General features: G+C 40.3%; 1 protein-coding gene and 1 long non-coding RNA gene across 2 annotated transcripts in view; one reads left to right on the top strand and one right to left on the bottom strand.

The window, feature by feature from the left end:
* The window catches only part of KIF26B (kinesin family member 26B), a 307,964-nt gene that overhangs the window by 185,801 nt on the left and 99,129 nt on the right, over nucleotides 1-23,034 (top strand). The window contains exon 5 of the mRNA XM_085300590.1: nucleotides 9,365-9,548. Within this exon, the coding sequence (XP_085156716.1) occupies nucleotides 9,365-9,548 (184 nt within the window). The remainder of the gene's footprint in view (nucleotides 1-9,364; nucleotides 9,549-23,034) is intronic.
* On the bottom strand, nucleotides 14,962-21,198 carry LOC146598295 (uncharacterized). The gene is made up of 3 exons (XR_014895285.1): nucleotides 20,887-21,198; nucleotides 16,447-17,240; nucleotides 14,962-15,597 (listed from the first exon to the last, which is right to left on the bottom strand). It is a non-coding gene; the product is annotated as an uncharacterized LOC146598295 (long non-coding RNA).

The following is a 23,034-nucleotide window of genomic DNA, read 5'->3' as shown; positions in this document are numbered from 1 at the left end:
GCTTTTCCTCCTGATGTTATGAAAGGTTTTTGCTGAATAGGCCAGAGATGAAGCAAAATAGCTTTCTGCACAGTGTGTGGTCAGACTTTAGCATCCAAGGTAATGGAATAACCTCAATCTTATAAGCCCCATAAAATTTACAAATAAAAAATTGCTTTATGTGATTTTAAGGACTGGTTATTAAATGGCCAGTTGTTTGTGGGCCTCTCATTGCAGAGCTTGGGTTACTCACATCTTTGAGTTGTCACCACTGTGGTAACTTCCCAATATGAAGAGAACCAGCTATGGGCTGGCTAACCAGGAGTCCTTTCCCACAGTCTGAAGCTCGCCAGATTTTCTTATATACTGAGAATATCTGTTCGCCAGTCATCCCTGGTGGTACTTCCAGGAGACGRCAGTGTAACTGTACACCCATGTGCCTAAATATTTTCCAGCTAACACTTGAAGAGTGACAGTTCTGTGCATGTTTCCTGTTTTACACAATAACAGTGCAAATATAAAACAGTGTGTGTCTTCTGCCTTACTACTTAATGACAGTGCTGGTGTCTTATGATATAAATTTTAAGTAGATAAAAATACTTCTTAACATCTGAAGCGTAGGCAGGACAGAACTTGTTTGTAACTTTTCCTTGAAAAATGCTAGTGCCTTTGCCCTCAGCTCGGGGCAGTAGAAACTGAGGCCACTCTGATGTGTGGTGGTCAGGCTCCGGGCTCAGAAGTTTTCCCATGTGACTTGAAGATGCATTGCCAAGTAACGATGGAAGTAATTGGTATGTGCTTACATCTGAATTCGTTTGATTTACAGTAAATGTAGCTGTTTTTCTTCCCATATTAAACTAGTGCTAAACATCTGATTTTGTTTTATCCAAGTGCAATGGTTCAACTTGCTTCATGCATTAAGCATGCAATGACACTTATCCAGCTCATCTACAAAGCTTTCTAAGAACAAAACAGTGCTGAGCACTGCAATCTGTGTGACTACCTTTAAAAAAATTTCAGAGAGAAAATAAGCTAAATTAATTGTAAATGATATATTTCCCCAGTTGTTAAAAAAAATTAAGTGACTAGTGATTTGTCTTCTGYGTATGGGTGCTGAACATCTTCTTAGTGTTGGATCCTTCTGGATCTTCTGTTGGTCACCCAAATCACTCTTTGCTCTAGGAATGCAGGTAGCTTATGTGCATTTGCAGTCAGTAACACATCAGGAAAGGATACTATGGTCGTTTTTATAGTTTGTGTGGTGAGCTGGGTCAGCAATGCTGGAAATTTAGGAATAGTATTGAGAAGAGAAAGAGGAGGAGAAAAAGAAATAGGAAGCAATGGAAGAAAGTAGAAATGATCTTTTTTTCCTAGTAAATGTATCAAGCTATTGAATCAAGGTGTAGTTTTCTTGATAGATACTTCTTAAGGACAAGAGTAAAGATTCCTGTAAAAATTTCAAATGTGATAGATTATTTGATTTCTTACTATTTTGGGGCAACTCCTCTCTGTGCATGACAGCTAATTAATGATCTTGTTGCCAAAGATGGAAGGAAGTCTTGTCACTGAATCAGTGTTTTTCAGGAACTTTTAGGTTAGGTGAAAAGATTTTCGCTGCAGTACAGTAAGACCTGGTGAAAAGAATCTTATGGATCAAACAGCAATGGCATGTGAAGTGGTTTGGTATCTTGTCAGATCCTTATCCAAAATTGGGAGTTTCACTCAAGTAACAGCAGTGTAGACTGGAAGCCCTCTGTCCTGCAATATGTGCTTGTGTAGGACTATGAGCTTCTCACTAAGCATCTTACTGATCTTCCTCATCTTGTTGCAACTCAAGATCAGCTCTGTTGTCAGTGAATTTACCCAAATTTGAACTTGATATAAGAACAGGTCTGAGCTGTTAATTCCACTAAGATTGCCTGCGTCCAACAAGCCTCAGGCTTTGTAAGACATGTGCAGAATGAAGATTGAAGCCCTATTTTTACTGTGAGTTAAAATTAAATAATAAGTTAAAAATAATGAATTTCTGGGCAGTTATAACACAGCTCCAGGGGAGAGCCCATTCACTAAAGCACTATGGCCAAAGCGACTGCATTAACCACCCAAGAAGTAAAAGATTGCAGCCTGGGATAATTTTATTGTTGCTATGAAATTGAATGCACACATAAAAATAAAGAGAACAATAAGGGGCAAGTGTTTACTGGGCATTAGAGAGATATTTATTATACCTTCTACAGCATAAGCAGAAAGCTCAAATTATCTCCAGATTTTAAAGGCATTGTAAAATAATTAAACACAAATATTAAGAATCTTACTGGAACTACAAATCCAGGAAATGTTCCTCTGAGGATTCTGATTTCATTCTTTACATGTCTCACTAGGCTGCAGTACCGCAGCTCTGGGTTTGGCAACACAGAGAATTAAAGCAGAGGAGTGAAGTTGCCCCGATTCTCTTTCCTAGCTCATCAGTCCTGTCGGAAGGCAAGGAAGATGGACCAGGAAGGGATATGGCTAGCCAACCGCACAGTGTTGTACCTCTGTCTTCTCCCTCTCAGTCTGAATGAGAAATACTGTTCGATGTAAAGGTGTGAGAATAAGCCCATGGAGTCCTCCCTGCAGCGGGTGGAGCAGGTGACAGCCTCTATTTGCAGCAGATGGTGGAGAGGCAGTCTAGCCCCTTGGGCTCTGGCTGCTGTCCACTTGCTGGTTAAACATGCTGTAAAACATCTCTATTCCCTTTGCTTTAGCAGAGGCAAAGAAAGGCATAGTGCAAAGGAAGCTGTGGCTCCCACCCCCAGGTCACTGCGCTCTGAACAGAAAGATGAGGTCAGGCCTGAAACCGTGTTTAGTACCATCTGCCTCAGGTTTTAAGGTAGGGGAAGTGCTTGTCCTACTAATTCAGATGTATCAGCCTGAATCATCATCACATCAAGTAAATGTGAGGTAGAGCACCCTGCGGCATGAGTAAGATCAGCAGGTTAAAGCAGTAGCACCCAAGCCAGAAAAAAAAMCAAAATGTGAGGAAGGGAGTGAGGGAGAGGAGGGAAATACGTAGACAGGACAAAGGCAGATATGAGATCTCCCCTTTCAGTGGTAGTACCTTATAGGTCAACTCAGCTGTAATGTCACCTTAGTGATCCAGCATGTCTAGTATAGATGATTGGCTGAATCACTTTAGATCATCATTCAAAGCTGCTAGGTTAGATCCCTAAAATTAGGTGTTGTAAACACCTTCATTAGTGTCCTCTTTACAGTTTGCATAGGCTGCATGTAACTGATACCATTTGGTATCTAAAAACCCTGGAGAAGAAGCAAGCGTCGAGTGATCCTGTGTGCCTAAAAATCAAAACTGTCATTTTATTATGGAAAAAAAAATGTATTTTGTGTAGGTGAAAGGTTAATATTTTGTCCTGGGTTTTGTATATCCTTAATTTTAGCCACTTGGAGAAACTGCCAGCCTGCAAAGCCATTCAAACTGCCAGCAGAATATATGACTTAAAGGAACCCACTTCCTACTGCACCTGACACAAAGAGTGCTTATTCTGAATTACTTACTCTTAATTGTAACAGTTAGAAATGGCAGTAATACGAATAATAATGGTAGAAGAAGAATAAGCTCRTCTTTGTCTAAGCACTCAAAAAAGGAGAAACATGAAGCCTAAATGTTTATAGTTTTAATCTATACTGTTGGCTCTTATCTGAACTCCAGCTACATGAGGACCTGTGTGATATGATGACTCAGTTTAAACAAACACATTTATCCCAAACAGAAAATACACCATGAACCCGTATTTGCAAACATTTCAGTTGGAAAAAATCAAAACTAATGGCAGGCTTCCAGTTAATTGATGTAATGTCAAACAAAAGTATACAAGAATACTTTGCAGGTTACAGCTTCTGTACTACGTGACAGATGATGATTTCTCCTTTTGCTAAAGGAAAGAGTTATGGCCCAGATTAAAACCAAAACAAACAAACAAGACCCCCCCAAAATCTGTACCATGATTAGGCCTTTTTGTGTTGAGGAAGAGGCTGGGGAATGGTGTCTTATGCTTTAGGTGCCCAACCTGAGACTGTAGGAACTGTAATATATCAGTGTTTCATTCAGTGGCTGGGTAACCAACACTGCTGGTCAGATATGTAAGTATATTTTTCAACTAGTTACATATCTGGACAAATATATTTAAGAAATTTCTTCAGGAGACTTTTGTCCATTTTCCAAGCCAGCATGAGGATATGACAGGCAAGGCAGTTCTGGATAAGTGAAGTTAGAGTTTTGATTACTGGGCTTTAATTCCTGAGCTTGTAAAGTCAGCCTGTCCTCTGGTTAGACATCACTTGCACACAGGAAGTGTACATATCTTATTCCTTGAAAGATGCACCTGGCAGAGAGGCATTTGTGTTACAAAATGAAATTTATGCTTCCAAATAATGAAGATAGATACCAATATAATTATTAGATAACAAATAGATATTAAGTTTTAATGAACATCTCAAAGACAGAATTTAAAGTTAGCTAGTGCATGATAGTTTAGACTCCACAGCTTGAGAGCCATTTCTTCAGTATAAAATAGAATTTGAAAGTGAGCTTATTTCAATTTTTATTTTGTCAGGAAAAACTAGTATATCAGCTCAATGACCTCCGTAATCTGGATTTCTGTTTCCAAGGCTGAGAAGTACTTCATGCATCAGAGTGTAATACAAAACTCCAATAATGAATAATTTTACAAAGATACACACCTAAGGAAATTTTTCCAGATGTCAGTGGTGAAGGGCTGTATCAGGTACTGAAGCATAAGAGTCAGTGTTCTTATCAGCAATTACCTTTGCTAACACAAGTGCAAGTGATATTTTTATTATTCATATAAATGTCTAATTGCCTTCTGAATCTAACAAACTTTCTGATCCTACTGATCTCTGTTTTGGCAGTGAGTCCCAAAGTTTTAGCTATGCTTTGGATGACATGTTAAAAAATACATATTTTTAGCAGCTTAAATAGGTGGCCCTTGAATTTGATTAACAGTCCCTGTTTTCTTACTTAAATGAGAAGAAGTAAATACTCTATGAGCTGGCATAGCTGGGCTTCCTGAAATACATGATCTTACATGGATTTATGCCAAATGAGGTCCCAGTCCACTCTGTTTGTGCTGGAAATACACGACCATTATTTATTGCAGGGAGGCTTTATTGGGCTTTTAAGTAGTGTAACACACCAACAGTTTTGTTCTTTTTTTCCCCCTGACTATTGCAGCAAGTGGGCCTGGTTTTTATTGAGTTGTCCTCAGAGTTTCTGTGAGCAGCTGAAGCTAATTTAGAAGCCATGAATGTTCAAACTGTGCCTTCCTCTGTGTTTGCTTGCATGTGTCACTGTACTTTAACTGTTTGCCCCATTACCTGAGTTAGGTATTTCTACAGTTTTCCGTAATGCCTTTTATTTTGTCTAGAGTTTTGTCAGCTTCATGGTTCATTCATGGGTTACTTATAACTAGTAAGAATAGCTTTCTTAGCAGAGATCAGTAAAGCACTCTAGCACTCACCTTGTTCTGTGTTAAAAATGTATTATTTAATCCATTTCTATCCATTGATCTTTCCAGATAAGTTTCCAAAAAGTGTGGTTTGCCGCTAACTTCTCAGAATTGCTTCTAAGCTGGTTTATTTTCATTTCTTTCGTAAATTCTATAGAGGGTCCTAGGCTTTCAGAAAGTTCCTATCAATGATAATTTGGAGCAAAGTTAGCTCTACAGTGAATGTTTTTGAAAATCGCAGCCTGTCCATGGAGTTTTAAGAGAACAAAATCTGTCACCATTTCTGAATACGTGGGAGGTGCAAAGCGTTCTGACTGCCCAGCATTGCACCTTATTAAACTTCTGTTCTAAAAAGCAAAACCTAAAAAACATGTTTCTGCAACTAGTGGACTCAGTGTTAGCTACCGATCAGCTGTGTATTCAAAGCATTTCTCCATTCCTGCCAGCGATCCATCTGTTCTGTTTGGATTGAACTTTAATCAGCTTTCTAACACCCAATCTGCAGTCTCAAACCTTTATCTTGAAATTATTTCCTCTGCCACAAATCTTTTAAGCTTTCACAGTGTCTCTAGCAGCTTGTTTACATAGAAACTCTCAGGGAACATAATCCAAATTAACTAAAGGTGTGAATCCAAAGTGTATTAGCTAAACTGCATTAAATCTGGACATGAATTAACTTAAATCAAATTAAAGGCACTTAAATTGTGAAGGAGTGTGTCCACACAGAGGCCTGACACAGCACAAATTACCCACTGCGAAAGCTGAATTTGGCTCAGGTTTCCGGTGTGCCTCTGTGGAGATGATCCCTGCCGCAGCTGTGCTCCACGCAGCCCCGACGTGGTTTGCCTCGAACGGGAGCCTGTTGCGCACCCTTGCTCAGGCTGTAACTGCCATCGCTTGGCTTCAGACAGACGCGATGTCACTCTGCGAGTGAGCAGCTTCTCGCCAGTACGTAAAACCATGCTGCCATCATTGCCATTGCGATTACTGCAGTAGTTTGCACAGTCTCAAGTGAAAATCAAAGTCCTATTATACTAGATATTAAACAAAAACTAATTAGCTTCTCCTGTACATAGAGCAGAGTCAGATGCTGGCTGAGCTGGATGAGCAGCGAGTTGGAGCAATAATCAGGTCTCCAAAACTCCTGCCTGGGCAGTCGGGTTGTCCAGAAAATCCCCATGGGAGAGCATGCAGACCCATAACTTGCCTGGAAAAAATCAAATGTGAGAATTTCTACCTTCCTTTGCTGTGATCATGAGGCCAAATGAGTGTCGACTTGCATGATCAACTGATTTCAGAGCAATGCTAGCTACCCAGGCTAAATGACTTTAAACTCATGGAAATGTGCTCACAAAAAGCCACTCTGTGCAGGTTTGTGACATCTTGCAGCCCACAGCTGGTTAAAATATCCTCCTCTTATCAATCAAATGCCCTGGGAATTACCTGAGGCTACTGCCTTTTTTGATCCCCTTTGAAATTCAGTGAAGTCTGATAGGTTCATAAATGGTTTTCTAGCCCTCCACCCATTGATTTTCTRTCCTTAGGGAAAAACAAAACCCCATGAAGCTGTAAGATGTAGTTCATTGTTTTTTCCGTGTATTTTGCTAGTTGCAGGCCCAACATATAAAATAAAATTCATGTTCTTCTATTTGAATGTTATCTCAAAGGTTATAACTGTCAARCTAGAATATAGTTCCAAGGTTTTGAAAAGGCCAGATATCCTCCAACAATTTTTTTTCTTTAAGAAAAATGTCAGCTATAGACTTGGTTGGTTCAAGAAGTGGTTTGTATTACACTATCAGCTCAGAAACAGGAACAGCATAATGTTAGGAAAGCATATAGTGACAAGAGAGATGATGGCTCCGGCAACTTAGAAGATATTTTGTAGGAGTTGTATTTTCACGCAAAGTGAGTTAATGAGCCAAAATGTAAGGCCTAAGTGGGTAGAGCCATGGACTACTGAGCCTGACCATATAAATGCAGTGGTATGTTTTTGAGTGTGTTTGGCCAGCGTTTGTATTTTCAGTTATTACACACAGTACAAGATTTTGCTTAAAATGATGTTGTAGTGCAGCTACTGCATACTGAAGACTTTGATTCAGAGAGGACAGCTTTGTCAAAGCATTAGTGATGGACAACGTGAAGGCTGAAATCGCTAAACCCTTTCAAGGCACTGAAGTGTTGCTAGGAAAAGGAGGAAATGATACTTTTTGCTGTGGTTTTGGCCAACATGTTTTGATTGTGTTTTCAAAAGAAAAAAAAAGCAGGGCATCTTAAAACAGAGGGCTAGGTTATGAACTGCAGTTTGTAGGCCAGAGGGAAGGGGAAGGATAAGAACAAAGAGGTGGTACAGAAACTTCTGAATCATAATTCTGTGTCAAGTCAATTAAAATCTCCTAATGTTTTTCGTTTATTAAAAACTAATCTGTCTGGAACAGTTTTTCATTTGCCACAGGCTAAACGAATACACATTGGCAATGTGCACAGTGCACCCACAATCAGCTGACATATGGCAACTTCATGCCTAGTGGTAACTTGTTCATGTGTCTGAGACATCTAATACAAACACAAGATACATAATATTGAAATGAGTGTTGTATATATGTATAAAAGTTTATTTATTCAATTTTTTTCCCCTAACACCTTCAGTTAAATTAATTTAATCACTTTTGGAAGTTCAGAGTTGGGTAACGTGCATTAATACCAGTGCAGTGGAGCTAGAGTTTCATAAAACTTAGGAGGATTTAGAATTATTAGTCTTGCTTGTCACACTTCAGCAAGGTAAGGAGAGCTACTATCAACACAGACTGCTTTTTTACTGATCTTAAGTCACAATTTGTCTGCCAAAGCAAACAACATTAAAGCAACCTCCCAAACTGTTGTATCCATCTCTACTTTGAGATGCTCCTTTACCCCRTTGGTCTGACTCTGTTTAAAGTGACCATTTTACGAAAAAAAAAAGCTCTGTGACAGTATGATTAATATCAACATTATCACTGGGCAAAGCAGAATGTGCATATGTATTGAAATAAAACAGCTACAACAAAGGCTGAATGTTGAATTATCTCTCCAAGAAAATAAAAAAGAATGTTTTGCAAAACAAAAGTACTGAACAGTTCTGTTCCATAAAAGTTTGTCTTTTTATCTGATGTTCATACAAACTTCAGCATTCTTATCCAAGTGTATTGTATTAATAAAACTAAATCTTAATTTATTTTCCCTGCTTAGTGGTTAATACAGCTGTAGTTGATGCGATTGTCCCCATCTCACTGCAGGCTGCAAAGTTACCTTTGGTCACTGTTTGTTCAATTTTTACACTACCTTATACTTTAACAGGTGATAAAATATCAAAATAGCGAGTGCAAGGCTACTCACAGCTCAGCAGATTCATGTGAGGATTTAATACTAATTACCATAACAGTGGCTGCTTACTTCCAAACATTGTGCAGGTATTCATTTTCTAATCAAAGGCTTATGAATGACAAACAATTCTTCGTGAACCATTCAGTGACTGAGCTTAATTTTATAACAAAAATTGCTGTATAGCTCGTTAATTTAATTGCAGATTTGGATGCCTTCTTGCACCCTGAATTGTTTCAATAGATGAGATAGTGAAAGAGGCCTGATTCTGACCCTGCTTCATGCYGACTGGTTAAATTTGGAGAAACTCTGTAAAGTCAATGAAATTAAACCAGTAATAAGGAGTAAAGAACCAGAATTATAAAGCTGTTGGGRTCAGTGAGGGCAAAACTGAGATCCTACGTAAAAGGGAACCTCATAAACACAGTCTTTTATTCTTGACTGCTTCTAATGTTGGTTTGGGGGCTTTTTTTAGCTTACCCTTGTCATTTTTCCTACAGAGCTGCTCAGAAATTGAACCTGTCTTCCAAAAAGAAGAAGCATAGGCCTTCTGCATCTACTGTTCCTGAATCTCCTCTCTTCTCCACCAGCTTCAGCAGTATCCTTCAGACCTCTCCACCCCCTGCACCACCATGTTTGTTGAGAGCAGTCAGCAAAGTGAAGGACACTCCTGGTGTAGGCAAGGTAGGCCTTGCGAGTATCATTAAAACAGTTGTTTTCTTTGGGAGGAGATTTTTTTTCCATGATAAACATTAAGGAAGACCATTGTACTTCTTGGTTGGCTTTACTGAAATTTGCCCCCAAGCATGCATTCAAAAGCTTGACAAAATTACTTACTATGTTGATAATGGTGAATTGATCCTTTTTCCTTCGGTTAGGGTATTTCCTCCCATTCTCCATGATCAAACCCTCTTAAAATACTGTTCAGGTATACATCTAAAATACTCTTTGGGTATGTACTTATAAGGGCAACTGGTTGAGGCAGTAGAGAAGGTGGCTGTATAGTTTGTTGCTTTGCTGTTTGCCTGTGTGAGGCTTAAGCCCTTCATTTCTCTCTGTCACAAATGGAGAGCCTGGCACATGACATCTAGGAATACATGCAGGCACTTGCCAAAGATAGTAGTTTGCTTTAATCAAAGTAGTTTCTTATGCAAGCATCTGTGTGCTCTGCTTTTTCATATTCATTGAATACTAAGCGGAGACAATGAATTTGTTGAAAATCTTTCTGTTTAGGAGAGAAATCACGTTGTGTTGTCTAGGAGCACTGGGCACAGGATGTGCTTCGTTATTTCTGTTGCTGGTTTTAGATACTCACTTTGGGAAATCGCACAGTTTCAGTTCTTTCAAAGAACCAAGGTGTTACTTTCATAGGTAGTTTATGTCCACTGGAAAGGGCTCACAGGATTTCCTCTGCCCCAGGCTCCCTTCCTTTCCTCTGAATTGATAGGTGGGAAGGAAAGTACAAATCTGTCAGGGTTTTGCAAAAGTTAGTACAAATGCGCACACTGATTTCAGTGGGAGAGAGAGTAAACTTGTACCTGTTAGTTGTTCTAGGCATCTACTATGGCAAATATTTACAGCAGAAGCTCTGCGCTAAGGTTTCTTACATTTCTGTGCTTGAAACTGCTTATATCTGGGGAAAAAAATTCCATTGAGTAATAATGAAGGATGTGTTCATGGAAACAAGGACCTAATTGTCTTTTCTGACTTGTGAGAAAGTTCTCCATATCTCTCTCTCTCTCTCTCTCTCTCTCTCTCTCTCTCTCTCTCACACACACACACACACACACACAGTGTCAAAACATTGCAGATCTGACCTGAACGTCTCTTGCTCCTCTGATTATGGATTTCTGATGGGCAGGGCTTAGGCAGCAGACAGAGCTATGGTTTGCTTCTCCATCAACACCATATGCTAGAGCAGGTTCTAGGCTTTCCAGCTGTCTAAGTAAAACAGAAATTTTGCAGCCCAGCAGATAAAGAGGTACAACTGGCAGCCAGGTCAAGGCCAGCCCACTTCTGCAGCGGGGAAGGGCTAAGACAGCTAGAACAGAGACCTGCTGGGGAAATCCTGAAGGACAATTCTGCCCGTGCCAAGGTAACAGTGAGGATGGCATCAGTCCCTGTTGTTGCTGGGAGGATATACTGCCCCTCACACCATCGCTGTTCCCTTTGGAGAGGCAGCAGGGATTTGCATGGTTCTGTTGTTACTGAAGTGGGACTGGGCTGCTGGAGACGGTTTCCCACATTGTGTATGCCTTGGGCCGGTTTTGCAACCTGCACTTTAATTCAAGCACAGAATAGAGTCTGCAGAAATAAAAAGATGTATTGCATTCATCCTGTGTGCTGTTGGATCACATTTACATATACTGACAAATTCACCCCAGTTGTGACTTGATGTCAATAACTTGAGGTGGAAGCATTGGGAAGGAGTTTGAAGCTTAATCATTACTGTCAAGAAGATACTTATTTTTTTAATAGATTTACCATCAAGTAGTTACCAGAGTATGTAAAAGATAGCTAAGAGATTTTAAAAAATATTTTTTAACACATGCTTCTCCAAAGTAGGAGAACCAAATCAGATTGATTCATATAATCAAAATAGGGAAAATTCTTTTATCTACAATATTTACATTAGCAAAAATATGTATAGCCTGCAGTTTGAGGAATTCAGTTCCATTTCTTTCCTCTTCTGTTTCTTCTAGGCATCACCCTATAATTATGACCTAAAGCTCATATACTTTCATTGAACTCTTTCCATCAGTTTACCTCTGTAGCATAATTTACATTTTAATATGTCAGAGATAGGTGTGAGGCATAATAGGTGGGTAACTGCAGGATAAAAATGTAATTTATCTGTCAGACTGGGAAAACTTCAGATGAAGCAATGGAATTTTCAGCTTGCTTGTTTTTAATTTATTTTTGGTGTTGTTATTTACATATATCCTGTTTGGTTTGGTGGGCATATATTTTGATGTGACCATGCAAAAAGTTAACTAATTTTCCCAGCATTTTCTTTAATATAATACTTTCTATAAGACTTAAAATGTATTAGATGTGGGCCAGTGTGGAGGAAGATGGTTCAGAAGAGCTAAACTTTTATCTTCAGTGACCTGGATTTTCTCTGGTTTGGGTAGAAATAACATTTTACCAATAATCACAGTGTGATAAAAATCTGGTTAATTTTGGGTTTGAATTGGCTTGGCATTTTCTAACATGAGAGTCTTTTTTTTTGGAAGTCTGATTTGTCAGAATTGAAAAGCTGGCAATCGCTAAGGGATCTGGCTTTCTGGGATCGCTGGGGACCCTCACATACTGACTACCCCAGCACAGGCTGTTCTGCGCTTCCTAGAAGTGATGGGTTTTGCTTTGGAGCTGGGAGCCCCGGGACAGAAGCTTTATGTTCTGGCTGAGCAATAGCTTCGCAGCTCCCTGGCAGTTTGCCAAGGTACATGGGCATCCAGGAGCTGCAGGACTGGAAGCTAGGAACTTCAAAGCTTAGACTTAGAGGCTCGATGTAATTTCAAAGTTTTCTAGAAAAAAACTTGCCTCCAAACAGTTGCCATTTTAGATTTCCACTTCCACAGGAAATTTYAAGGATTCTGCTTTTCATTACAAAATTGATGACAATTGAGACAGTTCCAGACTTTCTTAGCGATGGTCAACTGTCATGTCTAGGCATGTAATTTTTACAAGTTAAACTAGGAGGATTTGACTATCACCAACATATTCCTAGGTTAATTATCARCTCAATTAGTATGGGTACAAACAAAGAGTCTAAACGGGCAAAAGAAGAGAATTAGAGAGGGTTTGTTCAGGCTGCGTGCCTCATACCTTTTCCCACACAAGGCCTTGCAAACCAAACTGTACCAACCTGGRTTTTGGAAGAAATATTATGTGAACACTAACATTCAGCTTTGCAGAAGGAGGAGGAGAATGCTAATAATGAAATGCTGGGACTATGTAATCACCATTTTACTTTAATGTTAGATACGTCACTGACCCTAGCAGAAATACAGCAGTGTCAAACTAAAATGAAGTAGTAAAGGATTGAACCCTGTGTTAGACTCATTTCCAAAATACTCTCCTTGAAGTAAAGTAAAAGGTGAGGTGCCCACGTGCTTTGAGTTTGCTCTTGCTAGCAAAAACTGACCCTGCACTGTTGTTTCCTGATAACAGAGAGGTTTCTTTCGAGATGAATGATAGTTGTGCTCCATAAGCTGCAACAGCTTGCATGTTACTTTTCCTTCTCTCCTTGTTTTTCCCTTTTCATCTTCCTACTCTGAGCTGTTCTCCAAAGGAGAGCGGCAGGTTGCTCCGGTTGGATTTACACATATACGCAGAGTGCAGCTACCATGGATGACTGTACGTGCAGTTTCACCAAGTCCCGTCATTTTCTGGAACATGCTCCTTCAGGCTGTTTTGTCCTTTCTGACAATGAGCCAAGAAACAGAGCAAAAAAAGACTTTCTGTGCAGGAATAACAAATTATTCCATGACTTCRCTCAGATTAACTAGTGTGAGGGCATTCTAGTAAGATTTGTGTAGATTCCTCCCCCCCCAACCTGCTTACCTCCTTTTTCACACCCATTTTCCATCAAACAGAAACAGGACAAAAACTGCTTTTTGTTGAAAGCCTGAGACATTCCTTTTGTGAAAGGTGTTTTGCTGAACACCACATTTCTCATGAAAGCCAACTTTAAATAAAATTTTTCTGCCAGTCTTAATAAATAGGTTGTGTTCAGATGACACAGGGCTTAGAATGAATGGATGTGATCTCTGAGCTTTCTTTCATTTATTATTTTTCTCTATGTAGCTTTATAGATTTCTGCCACCAAAAGATATTGGTTGTATTTGRGCAGAGGTTAAATTGCTTTATACTTGCATGTTATATTTTGATGTGAATTGTTGTTTTTGGCTGTTATTAGTCTTAACATAATATAGCAATATTTGTGCATTTAAAATCGTCCCTATGTAAAACGTTTCCACCAGGGAAAAGCAACTCATCGCTGGACTTTCTTCTGGAATTCATTTCAAAGCAGTAGCAAAGCCAACTAAACTTTGTGATACTGTGATTATTTTTTATTTTTCTGTAGCACCAGAAGTCCTGCTGCAGAGCCTAGTCCCATTTTGCTAGATGATGTATAAATGCAGCCCAAAAGATCTCTTTCTGTCCCAGAACGCTTACAGGCTAAGTGTACGGAGGAGGACCAGACAGAGGGACAGGAAACCAGAAGAAACAATGCAGCGTTATCAGTCATCTTGATAGCAGTGTCCTCAACACATCAGCAATCTAGTATTAGATATCCCTTGTCAAGATTTGTAGGTGTTGCAGAAGAGGAGATTATTAAAATCTTTGAAGGGGGAGTAATAGGTTACATTGCAGACGCTTTTGAGGAGCCCTTTGGAAGTGTGTACGGCAGGGTAGGAAGCAGCACAAAGGAGGTGTTTCTGATAATCTAGGATGTGAGTGAGGGACGCAGGAGCGGGTCCCCTGGCAGGGGCTGAGCACGGGGCCTGGCTGGGAAAGGCCATGAGCAGGAGCTGAGCAGTGCCCCCCAGAATGACAGATACTCCTGAGGTACACAGCTTTTTCTTTAAGTATCTGTGCCACATACTAAAGATTCAGTTAAAAGTCTTTTATTTTCTGTGCCAGGCTCCAGTAATTTAWTCTTACTTTAAAACACAAACTGTTTGATTGAAATAAGCCTAAAATTTACTCTTCACTTTATATTCTCTACAGCCTACCTTATCATCACCTTCATGAGCATAAACCTCAATCTAGAAATGTCAGAAAGATTTTGTCTGACTTGAAATTGCCTCTGCCAAAATGGCAGGGGATTTTCAGAGACACTCAAATGAGGCCGCAGGTCCTCAGAGGCAGGGTACCACTGATGACTAGCTGGCAGGGTCTTACCTCCTTGGCCTAAAGAAAGCATTATTGTGCTCTTAAAAATCAAAAGATGGTCTTATGTCATACCACCCCACTTTATACATTGATGGTATAATCTACCCAAGAGGTTGGTCAACATGCAGTGCTTTGTAGATTACTTCCAGGTAGGGAAGGAAACTGTGAAGGAATGGATCAGGTATTATTAATGCGGAAATATAAAATCTTGAATGCAGATGGAGAAAAGCAACCAAAAGCAGTTTTCCTGCTTACTATACCAGCTCTGTTCAGCCAAGACCCTTATGTCCTGTTCCCTCTCCAGTTTTAGGTGTTCTGCAATACCAGTGTTGGTTCAGGTGCCAGGTTTTTCTTGACTGTCTTGATTTTTCTGTCCCTGCTGTCCACTTGAGCTGTTTCTTATTTATATATGTCTCTGCCAAAACTAACAGTAAACAAACCCCTACTGCCCAAGTAGTTCAGATTTCTGAGTAGACTCGTATGTCTTTTAGGGGAATGGAAGTATATTCCAGTTTTGCATTTGCACACTGCTATTTCAGCTATCTGCTGCCTTAAAATAGCCTATTGGACTTCTTACAAGATAGGGCAGCGATTATAAGCACTGGCTTTGACATGCTTTAATCCAAGCTATAACAGTACGGAATATGTGTTAACAATGAGTAAGTATTCTCTTGGCTTTTGCCTGCGACCTGAATAGTGTTTGTCCAAATATGTCTTCAGTAGCAGTGTCATCTGTGAAGAGTATGTGTCAGTGGAAAGTATGTCAGTGTGTCCGCTTCGTATCAGTGGAAAGTGAAGAGACGTTCTTAGACTTGCATGATTTGCAAAGCTGGTTTGAGAGGAATAAAATTGATGCATGCATTAGGCCCACAAGACATAGGAACTCCCCCTTTGAGTGTTTGCATTTTGACTCTGATTTGCAGATCTGAGGATTCTAGGGGAAACATTACTGTATGCATTAGCAAATATTAATGAAAACTCGTGTTAAAGTCAGCAAAGAAAACAAGCATAACTTGCAAAGTATGTATTATTCACTTCACTGCCACYCGTCTTAAAGCTTTTCATCAGGCAGGTATATAGGGAGATAAAGTTAATTGTTAGATGGCAAATCAGATTTAAACCCTTTATCACAGAAAACAATTTCTAAGGTCAAAGCTGTTTCCTTATGAAGTCATCATGGTTACTGAAATGGAAAAAAAAAGGACTAATCCATGAGGCATTTAAAGGAGACATATGTGTTCATCATTGTTGTCAACATGACTGTTCTATAAATTAAATAATTAGTTCCACTTGGAATGAAATCCAGGTGGCCTTTTGCCCTCCCTACAGAGTTGCTCATAACTGGGATTTTCCTCAGCAAAGTTATTGGTTGGGTCTGCTGAGGCCTTCATGTACTTTGGCTAGAGTCCTGCTAAATGTGCTTTTCTTGGAGGACTTTTAATGCATCAAGCTGCTTTAAGAAAAAGGTGAAATTCACAAAAGGTGTAAAAATTGCTATAAACAATGTTAATGTCCTGGATCCCTCTATCATATTTTCTATGCACAGTTTGTCCTTCTCTGAGCTAAAGCCTATTCTGGTTGTGTAAGTGCCCTCCCTGGCTGGAGGAGAGGGTTAGATTGCATTTTTGTTGCCCAAGAGCTATAAGGAAAGACATATTTGGAAGAAATTTTTACCTACTCATGTTTCCACAATTTAATGGATGGCCATAATTGTGTTTCCGTCTCTCTCTCAAGCGCAGAAGCTGCTCCTTCATGGAAACTTTGTAATAAGTACCATCCAAGCCTGCCAAGGGAAAACTTGGCTCATTACCTCCATCCTACACCATACTAGACAGAATTCCCACGTAGGAAAAGTAGGGCTGCATTTGAGCCATATAATGTAGCCAGCCACAGCAGGGGGAGATTGGGTCTCAGCCATATGTATTAATGAGTCTACCAAGGGGAAATAGGTCCATTTTGGCCCACTGGCAAGTTGTTAAAAGCTTAGGAGGTGGCTCCATGGTTACTGGTGTGATGAGTTGGCACTCCTGGTAAAATGATTCCCAAGGTCAGCTGGTGAGGAACTGGAGGAGGGGCTGAGGGCGAATGGCTTTTAGTGCAGTTGTTTCCCAGAGTACTGCAGATGCAGGCAGGTAAATAGAGGCAGACACCAAGCAATGGGTGTATTTCTGGAAAGCAGAAATCAAAGGCAGAATAAGAATATGTTTGCTGTCCTTACACCTGACTCCACAAAATGGAGCAAGTTTGCTTTATGGCATAAAGAGTGATCTGTCCGTCTGGGCACTTGTGTGGTCATGTTTGACACTGATAGACTTCTCCAAAAATACTGCTAATATGGGCACTAACTAGGAGATGATGATAGCAAATATGGATAACAGGCTGTTGCTCGGCAGATTCCTTCTTAACTCAAGAGGTTCAAAAATGATCTTCCTCTTCTCGATTACATCTTCCTACATATTCTTATGGATAAGCCTGAGAACAAAAGAGATGAGTAGAGGAAGTTTTCAGGTAGAGTTGAACTAGACAGAGGAAATGTGAAAAAACTATACCTCATTTTGACAATATTTTTTCTTACTTCTGTGTCAGAAGAGTAAATCCTTTATGTGATTCTTTTATAATAGATTTCACCCAGGTAAACAGCTGTAAAGCCTAKTTTCATATTGCTGTTCTGTTGAATTTTCCTTCAAATATTGAGGATCAAAGGCAAATTAGCTCACTCAAATCACTACAAGCTGGTGCTGCTAAGTTTTTAACATTCCTAAGTGACTTTATTTATAAAGTTTCATCCACATTGCCACTGATGTTTGATTTTGCCCACTCATGTGTGGCTTTTAGGATACTTCACTGTGTTCTTGTATGAGGTAACTTAGTGGAGCGAATGAGCATAATTTGGAGACTTCGAGTTGACTAGAAGCCTTGATACACAGACACTTCTCAATTAATGCAGCTCTTCCAGTATAGTCAACATAATAAAAAAAAAGCTACAGAAATCTTTAATATCTGGTCACGCACTAAGTATGCTTTTTTACTTTAAACATATCTTTATGTTGTTGAAATGGTATCACAGTACAGTGAACCACATTTCTAAATTTCTTAAAGTTAATGCAATTTGAGTGAAAATTAGTGGGATTTTTCTAGAGTATAAAAGCTCATTGTTTTCAACACTTTGATTTCTTCAAAMTGTTTCTGAGCTGTTCTATTTTCATGTCCTTTGCTTTTTAATGTAAGTCGTATTGCATATTGTATTTTCAGACATTATGATAGCTCTAGTTTATCACTTTCCTTTAACTTCTAAGACTTTTGGTACTGCTTTTTGAAATGTCTTCTTATTCCTCTTGCCCTGTCCAGATTTCCCAAACCATTAAATTCACATTTAAATCCCTGAAGAAGAGGTCAGTCTAAATCTRGAAAGTCAACAYGAAAGAAACTTTTTTTTCTAGGACAATGTTGAGCAAGGAATTTTAATGCTGAATGGTTTATTAAACCTGGGATCTTGGTAAGTTTTCTGAGATCTTATTCAAATTGAGGGCAGTGTACATTAAACACGTAACTGTAGGCTTCACTGTAGACTTTTTTTTTTTTTTTTTTGGTAAAAATTCCGAAAGCTCCTCTTCTCCCAGCCCTTTCCCCTGGTGTTTGACTCCTCTCAGCATGTGTCCAGGAGCAATGCTCTGGCACAGACAGGATGGGGATGCTCCAGGTGGCTCCAGTATAGCACTGCTGTAACAACACGGACTAACGACTGGGCTAAGCTTATTAATTCAGCTACAAGATTTTTCTGCTTGCCAATATCCAAAAGGTCTAGGCTTCACCTCATTTCTCTGTACAATGTTGACTTAAATAGGTAACCARCCCAGCTGAGCAGTGTGTGAGCTGCATTTAAATACTGAGAACACCATGTAGATGAAGCCCTTCTCATTCCCTATTTCTTCCCCTTCTTCTCCTCTTCAGTTAAGAATCAAACTCATCTTTTGGGAACATCTCTCTGGAGACGTTGAACCATTTTTCTTTTGCTTCTTTTATGAGAAACCGRTCTCTCCCTGCTCTGGAGTCATTATCTCTCCATCTTTTTCCTCAATCTTTAGTGCCTCGTTATTGCACTTCGTTAGGCTGGGATTCATGTCGGTGACTCTAGCCAGCTGATGGCYTTCTGATCTGGGCTGGAATTCCTCCCATCCGCAGTGGGGAGAAGTGCTACCTGTATTAGGACAGACTGAATTGCCTACCAGAAGTTCTTTTCTTTTTCAGTTGATTACAAAGGCAACCTAGACAGCCAACTTAGAATCAGATATGTGTGTTTTGGCTGCACAAGTAAGGTGAAATCAATCTCTCTCTGACTAGGAACATAGCCTTTTCTTGTGTTCTGCTCTGAAACTTTAGCTGTAACATAAACCAGCTASCAGGAGCTGTAATAACAAAATGCTTGTAGAAAGTTCCAGGTAGTTATTGCCGTCCTCCAGGTGGACATCTATATCCTCCACTGTCCTGTCCAAGAAGCATCACAGGCTCACCATAATGTTCCCAGTCCTGGCTCGAGGCAGCTCATTGACAGCAAAGGCTCTGCCATTTATGCGTGAAACAACTAAGTCCTTCAAGGAAAGGACTCARATGGCTTTTGCACTTTCTTGCCACACATTTGGCCTTCCGTGAACCAAAGGAAGATTGAACTAATCTTTACTGATTTAAAGACAGATGTTCAGGTGTGCTTCTGCCTGTATAGGCAGTCACCATGTGCGTGCCCATTGCACAAGAGCTGCTGGCCCTCAGATCCCCCAGTGTTGTCATAGCTGTGTGAGCAGAACTGAGCTGCTTCCAGTGCGGACTCCTACCTACAAACTGATGAGGCACTCTGGTGTGGAAGATGGGATCATAACATTAGGAATCATCTGATTCCTGATACCCAAATGCTGTTTAATTTTTCACATATAAATAGGCCTTTTCTTCTATATTGTTGCTGATGCGATTTACAGTTAAAAGGCATTTTCCTTGGATGGTGAGATATGAAATGCCAGGTACAAAAAGCAATATTTTAATGTTCACAGGTTTTTTTCTGAAATAGATTTTTTTTCTGTAAGGTAAAGGTTAAAACAAAGTTTGAAATCATTGACATGACCAGTCCTGCAAAAGCGGGAGGTAGGTTAATATGTTTTTTAAGGTCTGTGACCCACAGAACTTCTCTTGTAGGACTGAGAATTGAGAAATGGAATGAGTGCACCTGCGGTGGGTGGATGGGTAGGTATATGTATGTAGAATACACAGCATATGTATAGTCTGTACATACGTATCTATAAACATATRTATATCTGCATATATGTATACATACATTCATCTCCCCCGCCACCCAGTACAGTGTGAATATATAGCAAAGAGCTATATGTGGAGTTGCCAAACAAGTTATCTGGAAAATTGAAAAGATAGCTRGCTATAGACTTGCCTTTGTTTATAAACCAGTCATTTTTTTTAAAGAGGAAGAACTCCACATTCCCTTAAGACATTTCCAGTAACATCTTGTGGAATTTAATCAAAAATAATATCCTTCTTGTTGCTCAGCTCAGTCATCCTACACATAACATTATATTCTCCTATGGGGTGACTGAAAATGCTCATACAAATAGCACCATTTTACATTAAATTCTCTAGGTATCTGTGAGGTGCTATTACATTTCTGTAGATCAGAGTTGGTCTCATTCATATTAATTGCTGCTGAATTTTTCCACAGATCTGCTCAATTTATAATATTTGCACTGAAGGGGAGAAGCTTAGTTAGAAAAAGATACAGTGTCAAAACGTGGTGCCTATTAGAATGGCAGGAAGAAAGCTGTACGTTAACCTTTGCAGCAGCACGTACTCCATTACAGAAACATAGATGTGGGAAAACTATCACTTCTTCCCTTCACCCTTTTCCCACAGGAAATATGACATATGTATTTTAAACTGCACACAGTGTGAGCAAAATTTTTGTTTTAATCTCTTGCCCCCTTCTTTCCACCATTGTGTATTGCTGGAGGTTTACCCAAATACAGAAATTGTTCCTGGCTGGATTGGCCACGGCACCTGAGCCCTGATTCTGGGAGCAGCGTGGCTAGAAAAGCTTCCCTGCACCCCCCCAGGAAAATACCTTAAACATTGCACTTTTGCCTTTGCGTTTCTGTGAGCGCCGAGGAGCTGTGCTAAGGTATGCACTGGCAGGAGATCTGACGGAGGCACTGGCGGGGAGCGGGGCGTCCTCTGGCCACACAGAAGGTGAAGGCATGCGCGCTGATTGATCACAGCGGGTGCAGATGTGATAAACRCAGGGAGGCCCCCGCGCCTTTTGGGAAACCGAATCGCAGCCCAGCCGAGGAAATGGGATTCCCCCGGGGACCTGTGTGCTGCAAGCGGTGGGAATCATGAMTCTCCGAAGACGGGAGGCAGTTATTCATCACGAGGACTGTTCTGCTGTGYGAGGCGTTGCTGAAACAGAGCACCACCAAGCTATTGCCTATCTTATCGAGGCGTATTAATAATGCAGCAGTAATAATAGAAGAACAAATTAAAAATAACTGGATGGTCAGATAGCAGARTTTTTGAGATTAAGGGGATTGGGAATTGCTTCAAACAGTTAATTGCAGAGCAGCACATACAAGGAAATTTGTCTTTGCTGTTTTGCCTTTGTTATTTTCTTGCTTGTCATCTTATCTCTGTGAGCATTATTTCTAGGGCTTTAACATAGGGACTAATAGGTACAATATTTCTTCACAATTTTAGACTACTTTTTTTTTTCTTTTTATCTCCAAAGGAATGAAGTATCTGTTGCTGATCCATCTAATTCAGTAGGGATTAATAACACTGGATAAGAATAGTGTTCTGATTATTAGCCTTTCTCTACATAAACGTCTTACTATTTTCTCCTCCCACTCCCAGCCCACAATATAAAGCCAGACAAGACATTACAAGTGGTAACTTTTCAGGCTTTAAGGCAAATTTAAGCATGCTGTTCCATGGAGCTTTGTAAACTCTGCTTTTGGTTCAGTGTGGTATGAAATCTCCAGAATCCTCAAATCTCTTGTGGTGCAGGAGAGAGAGGAGTGTGTCCATCTGGTTCCCCAGCACCAGATTATTGTGCTCTCACCCAGTCCTCTCTTGCTCGCCCCGTGCCTGTCTGTCACTGACCTGGCAGGGCTTTAACTGATGTAGCTGAATCTCTGCATGGTAGATTTCAATAGCATTAAGATAGAGACTCCAACAGAACTACTCTCTGGTCACCAAAACGTGTCTTTACTCAGGGCATGGACTGCGATCTTCTTGGTTGCGTGTCCTATTTGCTAAGCAGTTTCAGGACCTTCTTAGATCGTGCTTTAAAYGAAATAGATAATGGACGTAGTGCAATGTGCAGCCGTTTCACGCAGCTCGATCCAAGCAACGCTGGCCCACTGAGAGATAAGGTTATCAAGGGAAGCCCGTTTGATTGAGTGCCTGATACGGTGATGGAGGGGAGGCTTAGCAAAGAGCTGCAGCATGCCTAATACTCCCCATTTTTCTGGAATGCAGCACCATTTGTGAAACTGGCAATATGGGAGCTCAGTGTCAAACACTGTAAATCATTTGTCGTCCTGCTCTTAACATGGTTTTAGCAGACCAAAGAGCTTCATCATGTAGTATTATTATTACCATAGGATTTAATCTACTTACAGAATAGTCCATTACACTTGGTTGCCGCAGGAATATCCTCTATGATTTGCAAATTAAATGGGTGGAGAAAACTATTGCTTAAATGTTAATTTCCTCAGTAACAGCAGCTAAAATGTAAGGGGAGATAAAGTGCACAGTATCACAGATCCCTGCCCCAGCACACACAGTCGGAGCAGCCATGCCAAATGCTGAAGATCCTCTCTGCGGCTGAGGACTGGGACTGGCCTCTCCTAGCCCCGGAGCGACTGTATCCCTCAAGCCTTCAGTCCTGCCTCCTTGGGGCCAAGGCAGCTCAAGGCTGAAGAAGGCTGCCCTCAGGGTGGCTACACGAACCCTTGCAGGGGAGAAGATGGTGGCAGAAACTGCCTGTCTGTGCCTCCAGCAGGCCTTTGGTCTTTCTTCCAATCCTCAGAGCATAGTGAGGCCAAAGACTTGCCTATACCTCTCTCTGTTTTGCACCTGAGAGCCAGCATGCAGCTGAATCTCCTCTTCCCAGCTGATTATCACATCCAAGGTGCTGCGTAGTGCTAGCTAGCTCAAGTCAAACTCCTCATACAGTAAATAGTCATTAGCAAGTAAGTCCTTTTTGAGRGCA

The sequence above is a fragment of the Rhea americana genome, unplaced genomic scaffold, assembly GCF_003343005.1.
Source record: "Rhea americana isolate MKP2758 unplaced genomic scaffold, rheAme1 scaffold_166, whole genome shotgun sequence".
NCBI classification, from domain to species: Eukaryota; Metazoa; Chordata; class Aves; order Rheiformes; family Rheidae; genus Rhea; species Rhea americana.
Note: the sequence above shows the minus strand (reverse complement) of the source record. Positions and strands in the feature narration are given on the sequence as shown.